At 46.2% G+C, this 6781-nt stretch overlaps 1 protein-coding gene across 1 annotated transcript; it reads right to left on the reverse strand.

Annotated features, from left to right (window-relative positions):
* Positions 1–277: 277 nt before the first annotated feature.
* Positions 278–4138, reverse strand: GPR88 (G protein-coupled receptor 88). Its single transcript, XM_023191277.2, has 2 exons — positions 3774–4138; positions 278–3385 (listed from the first exon to the last, which is right to left on the reverse strand). The coding sequence occupies exon 2, from the start codon at positions 3310–3312 to the stop codon at positions 2158–2160; it is 1155 nt and encodes a 384-aa protein (XP_023047045.1). The 5' UTR covers positions 3313–3385; positions 3774–4138; the 3' UTR covers positions 278–2157.
* Between the last annotated feature and the right edge of the window lie 2643 nt (positions 4139–6781).

Raw genomic sequence — 6781 nt, forward strand, 5'->3', positions numbered from 1 at the left:
CCCCAAAAGGAAAATTCTCAGCTCTCTGTTGTTGTTGTAACCTATTCCCCAACACTTACAGAAAGGAAATCTTACCTATTTCTCTTTAATGCTGGTATGTGGGCCTTATTTCATTATATAAAGTAGAAATAATTTTAGAAACTAAAATTAGATAAAGCCAGCAAGAAGAAGTTACTTTCATCACTAGTGCTTTGGAATACCATATCCTCTGTTATAATGTCCTCAAGGAGGTGTGCAAGGAAACCAGAGACAGAAGAAAAAAAACTCAGAACGGTTGTCTGAACTTTAATATTTGAATCAAGGAAAATGTGAACAGATGAAACCTCAGTAAGAGAGAAATGGTGCATGCACAGAAGGGATAGATTAATAAAATGACAGCTGATTGTTGGTGATGAACATATTTGTTTTCGTTAACATGTCCCAACTTCCATAATTATTCAAATGTACAACAAGTGGTCCTAATATCCTGGCTTAAATTACCCAGGCGTGCAACAAAGCAAGCTGATTTTGTTCCTGAATTGTGCAGTCAACTGAGGCTGTTTGGGCCCAGATTTTATGTGGTGAGTAGTCAGAATGCTGACACATGATTATTAAAATTACTTTCTTCCCATTTTAATTTGATAAGGTGATTTCACACAACTTTGCATTTCAAATATTTCTAAGTAAATTTAGTAAACCAAAGATGAATATGACAAATCTCAAATAATATGTTTTAGAACACTTTCTCATTTGAACTGTTCACTATATATGACTGAGTTTATTATACCTCCTTCAACATACACAATATTAATGTTAAATGTCATGGTAATATATATGAACTACATAAAAACAGCGTTGCTTTCTAACGTGTGGCTTGTTTAAACCCTAAAAGAGCACAGCTGGCTTTGCTGAGCCAAACCATATTACTGATCCATCCTGATCGTGATTCCATTTGTGAGATAAAGTCCCAACTGGGAGCTTTCTCAAAATTGGGTCAAGACAGGAAGAACTCTAGGTAGCCAGAGGTGTCTGTGTCTCTTTTCAAATAATTGAAGGCCATTTCTTCTGGTGTCTGGAAGAAGTAAAATGTCCTTGTCTAACGGGTATCGCTTTAGTATACCACATGCCCAATAAGTTCTAGCATCTAGGAGCATGCAATAGCAGCTAATATTAGCTATGCAGTCATGGTATTATTAGTGTTTAATTATATCATGTGCATTGAGATATTTTAAATGTTAAAGAGAAAACAGAAGGACTTATTCTTCTTAGCAACCATTATAGTACAGAATGTTCAAAGCTGCAATCACATTCATAAGGCAAATAAATTGGTTACAAAATGAGGGTATCAACAAGTGTGCATGCTATAGAAAATGTGAAATGGTACCTAAAATAGATAATCACCTTATTTGTTTTCAAAATTCCAGTGCTGACTCCGACCATCAATTATCAAACTGGAAAATTTTCATTTTAACACTCAACGCCAATTTTCAGTCTTAGGAGTGCAACAAAAGGAGCATAAAATAATTTTTTTTTTTCTCACTGGCTAAGATTCTACCTCATTTGAGAAAGACTTTATTAAAAACCCTTTTAAGAATAAAGGGCTTGAGGTCTTAATGGCAACTCATACTGGTGGGCACACCTAGGGCTTCACTGCTCCAGGTTAATATACAAAAACTAAATGATAAGAGAAGCATCATCAAAGACAGGTTACTTTCTAAAATACTTTCTACATATTGTTTTCCTTCTTCAATGTTATTTCCTTTGGCTCATGCACACTCAAGGCGCTTCATATATAAGACGATGAAAGAGGGAAGGGTTATACATTATGAAAGCTCTTTTTCAAAAACAAACTATGTCGAAATAAATTAACCGGTTATTTTAAAACGCCAGTTAGCAAGTTCTTGAAGTCCCTGGTGTTTTGATTTAGGATTTCTCTAAAACACAGAAACAAAGGGTAAAAATCAGGTGGCCGTCCAAACTGACGTCGGGCGTCCCACTTAGGGAGAGGCCTTGGTTCAGGTAGCCCGCTGGGGTCGAAGGCCACATTTTCCCCAGATCTACTGGGCTTCGCGGCGGGAGTCTTCGTTCTGGCGGGGGATGCCTCAGGAGGGAAGGAGGCGACGGTGACCAGGGACGTTGGAAGCCGGGGATCTCCGCTTCCCTAGGGCCCCGGCTAGGTTACCAGTGCTGGCCCGCGGCGCGGGTGCCCAGTTGCGCCTGGGACACTGCGGTCACGGCCGTGGCGGCAACCGCAGCGGCTGCCGCGTCGCCGACGCCCGGCAGGACTGAGCGCACGGAGCGGCGGAACTCCTCGTTCCTCCACGTGTAGAGCAGGGGGTTGAGCGCTGACAGGGCGCAGCACAGGAGCCAGCTGGCCGCCTGCACTCCCCAGGGCACCGGCAGCGAGAAGCCGCTGGCCAGGCTCACCCACACCAGCGGCTGCGTGGCCAGCAGGAAGACGCAGCAGAGCAGCAGCACCGACAGGCCGCTGAGACGCCGCTGTGCCCGCCGCGGGTGCAGCGCGGGGGGCAGGGGCTGGGCCTGCGCCGGGTGCGCGGCGCCACCGGGGCCCGGCGCGTGCTGGGCGCCCGGAAAGGCGGCGGCCGCGGCGGCGCAGCCGGGCAACTGGTGCAGCAGGTGGAAGTTGAGCACGCTGACCCGCTTGACGCTGACACGCACGCGGCGCACGATGCCCAGGTAGCAGTGCAGCAGCAGCGCCGTCTGCGCCAGCAGAGCCGCGGCGGCCAGCAGCGCCGGGTAGTGGACGCGCGGTGGCGTGGCGCCGGGCCGCGGTGCCCAGGGCGGGAGCAGCAGCACGAGGCCCAGGGCGAGCGCCCAGGACAGCGCGAGCATGCCCGCCGTGTGGCGCCTCTGGTACAGCGCCTGGTAGGTGGCGGGCGCCCGGGTGATGAGCAGGTAGCGGTTCAGGGCCACGAGGCAATGGGAGAGGAGGGACACTGTGAGTCCGAGGCCCAGCAGCCCACCCCGTAGCAAGCGGTAGCTGCCCCCAGCGCCGTCCCAGTCCGCGGGGGGCTCCGCAGAGCCGGCGGGCAGGAGCCCGAGCACCGCCTCTTGCGGCATCCAGAGGGCGCAGACGCTGAGGTCGGCGGCGCAGCCGTTCACGATGAAGGCGTTGCTGGTGGTCTGCAGCTTTCGGAAGGACGACACGAGATAGATGACCATGCCGTTGGCCAGCGTGCCCCCGATGGCCAGGCCCGAATACAGGAGTGACACCGGGATGCGCCGGCCCGCCCACGACTCCTCTTCCTCGCAGAGCAGCAGCAGCGAGCCCCCGGTGGTGGAGGAGGTGGATGTGGAGGAGGAGTTGGTCATTCTGGCCAACTCTTCACACCTCCCTCGCTAGCGTCGGCTTCCGGCAGCTTGGTCCATCCTGACACTTTCCTGCCTGCCAGAAGGGCAAAGACATCCCTTCAGCCCTCTGCCACTGACACAAAAGGCTGAAGCAGAATAATGGGCTGGGGGAGGGGGAGAAAGGGAGCTCGAGGAGGACGGGGGTGGCAGATGACAGGTGTCTGCCTCGGAAATGTCTCCAGAGCCAGGGGAAAGGCCACTTTGCATTGCATTCAGGAGGCATTGGGGAAGCCCTAGGACACAGCAATACCCAAAACAGTCTCCTCTTCTCCCCCAACACACACACACACACACAGAGAGAGACAGAGAGAGAGAGTGAGAGAGAGAAAGAAAGAAATACTGCCAGCAGAAGGACCTAGTTCGAGGAGACAGCAGAGATATCCCAGCTGGGGAAAATCCCATGGAAAAGAGATGAAGGGTACCTTGCGTTTGGGCTGGTCCTTAGCCGGTGTCTCAGAGGGAGGGATGCCAGAAAATACCTCCTCAGCAACAGCATCAGTGGTCCAGAAATCAACAGGAGAAACTCAACTGGGATCAGTGCCAGGAGCAAGTGCCCACTTCTCCCAAGCAGCATCCACACACATGGTCCTGGATAGGAACTAGCAGCTGCAGGGAGACTTTCAGCTGGTATCAGGGCTGGAGAAAGTAAAGTGGCGGGCTGCAAGCCCAGGCGGGTGGGCAGGCAGGCAGCAGCAGCAAGAATGCTTGGCTGCAAAAGCAGAAGCTGAGCTCAAGAGAAGAGCACCCTGTGCTCAGAGGCAAGAGTGGTGGCTGATGTGGTGAACCCACTCGAAGCTCTCTCCTGCTTAGTTATACATCACCCAGGGAAAAGACAGCCTTTCCACGCTTGGCATGAATTATTCAATAGCTTCTAACTTGTAAAAGGAAGAAAAATATCTTGCTCAGAAAGTCCTATAGTTAACAGTTTCTCTGTCTTTTCTCTCTCTCAATCACCTTATTTTTCATCCTGCTTCATTTTTCTTACCTTCCTTTTTTTTCTCCCTTCAATATTAGAATAAAATTTAATATACCCTAGAGTATTTCATCTCAGTCTGATGCATTTTGTGGGCAAGATTTTTCTGAGCGATAACTATATTCCCAGTACCCAGGACTGATTTCTTTATTCCCACATTTTTTAAGGAGAATTACTTTATGCACTACTTGAAATTCATTTTTTCTTTGGTAAAGTGGAACACAGATAATTATCCACAGAAAATCTCCATTCCTAAATTTAAATCGTACTTTCAGTGTTTTCTCATCAACAAACTCCTTTCCAGAGTTTGTTTTGTATTTAGTAATGAAATGGTTAGAGGGTAAAAATGAAATGGGCAAAAGATTTAAGGTAGATGTGAGTGGTACATCTAGACAATGGAATATTATTCAATGCTAAAAAGAAATGAGCTGTCCAGCCATGAAAAAATATGAAGGAACCTTAAGCATGTATCACTAAGTGACAAAAGCCAACCAGAAAGGGCTACATACCATATGTTACCAACCATGACATTCTCGAGAAGGCAAAACTATGGAGACAGTTAAAAAGACCAGTGGTTGCCTGAGTTCGGGAGAAAGGAGGAATGAATAGATGATCAGGGAAGATTCTTAGGACAGTGGAACTACTCTATATGATACCATAATAGTGGATCTGTGTCCTCATAAATTTGTCCAAAGTGGATAGAACATGAAACAGCAGTGTAAGCTATGGACTTTGGGGAATGATGTGTCAGTGTACATTCAATTGTAACAGATGAACCACTCTGGGGGGGATTTTGATAATGGGAGAGGCTATGTGTGCGAGGGGCAGAGAGTACACGGGAAATCTCTGTATCTTTCACTCAAATTTGCCATGAATCTAAAATTGCTCTAAAAAATAAAGTCAGTTTTTAAAAATGTGTCTCAGGGGAAAGCAAGAAACCTGAATAATCCACAGTGTGAACAAAGATGACTTTTCACTTCAGAACTTTTTGTCTTAAGTCTGTCTTAGAGATTTGCAGTCTGATGTTGGCATCTTCTTTGGTGCAATTGCTCATTTATCCATTCCATGTGGGCAGTTTTTCAGAAAAGGAATTCTCTCAATTATTCACTGGAAAAGTCATGTATTTGAAAATGTAACTCAATATGGGAATATGGTAACATGGCATAATAGAAAAAAATGTTAAGTGGGGTTGCAGCGCACCCAGATACTAAGCTGAGCATCCGTCAGGTAGCCTTGTGATTGATTATTTTCATCTTGTCAAATAAGAGCCCAGTCAATTACTTCAAAGGCCCTTTCTGTTAAAACTTTCTGTGAATCCCTTTTCATGAATTTAGCATTTCTCCTCTCTAGGTACGACACATGGCGTGTACCTCTTCTATCTAACATGCATTACAGTTCTGGGTCATATGTCTCTAAGAGCAATGTTTCAGGAGCAAGGTCAAAACACAGCTTCTCTGCTTTTCTTTTTCTATTTTTAAATCAATATGGTTAGTTGATGACTTTAAGAACGCTGATGAGGATTAAGGATAAGCATGACTTGATAGATTTGGTCCAGCTAAGCTGTATCTGAATGAAATTGGTTGACGCAGGGGCCAGGGGGAAGGTGAAAGAAAAGAACCAGTGACTTGCTGTTCAGAGGGTTGAAGGTTTCAATATCAGGTTTACTGATGTAAATGAGCATTTGTCATCATCCTTTTGCCTATTGTCATTTTTCTTTATTGAGGCTGTGAGTGCATTAAGCACAGCAAGCCTGCATTTCTCCTTTCTAGTTATGACACATGGCGTATACCTCTTCTATCTAACATGCATTGTAGTTCTGGGCCATATGTCCAGGAATCTTTTCCACTCTGCCCCTAAGAGCAATGTTTCAGGAGAAAGGAGACTCTCCTAATCATTCATAGTTAAAACTTGTCATTGAAGTAAAGTTTTCTTCTCTCACATTAACATAGTCCTAAAGGACTCTCTGATAGAATGTGGTAGGAGGGTATTCAAATTCTGGATCCTTGGTCCCAGCTGCCACTTGCTGTGTTGCCTTTGAGATGAGCAGCATTCAGTCCCACTGAGGGACTCCAGTGCCTGGAGGTCACACACACTTCCTCCAAAACCATGCCTCCTTTAGCGCTGGCCTGACAGGGGCCAAATTTGTGTTTGTTTCTGGATTTGGTTTTGCTTTTTTTTTAAGTTAATGAACTTACACAATATAGGGTGGGAATTTTTTCTATCTTATATCCAGCACCAGGTTAGTGCCTGGCACATAGTAGATACTTAATCAACACTTTTGAATTAATAAAGGAATGGCAGTATAAATGATTTCATTTATGTTTTTTTCCATGGTGAAACAGTGATTCACTTTTATAAGCATCTCTTTCCTCCCACGTTCAGCAGGAACTTGCCCCATCAGTCATCTGCTTTCTGCTGTCGCTTGTCAGTCTCTCTACCCCTTCGGACGTACAAAAA

The sequence above is a fragment of the Piliocolobus tephrosceles genome, chromosome 1 (assembly GCF_002776525.5).
Source record: "Piliocolobus tephrosceles isolate RC106 chromosome 1, ASM277652v3, whole genome shotgun sequence".
In the NCBI taxonomy this organism is placed as follows: domain Eukaryota; kingdom Metazoa; phylum Chordata; class Mammalia; order Primates; family Cercopithecidae; genus Piliocolobus; species Piliocolobus tephrosceles.

Bases quoted from the DNA above. Each gene is read 5' to 3' on its own strand.
- GPR88 (XM_023191277.2), bottom strand. From the start codon at position 3,312: ATGACCAACTCCTCCTCCACATCCACCTCCTCCACCACCGGGGGCTCG.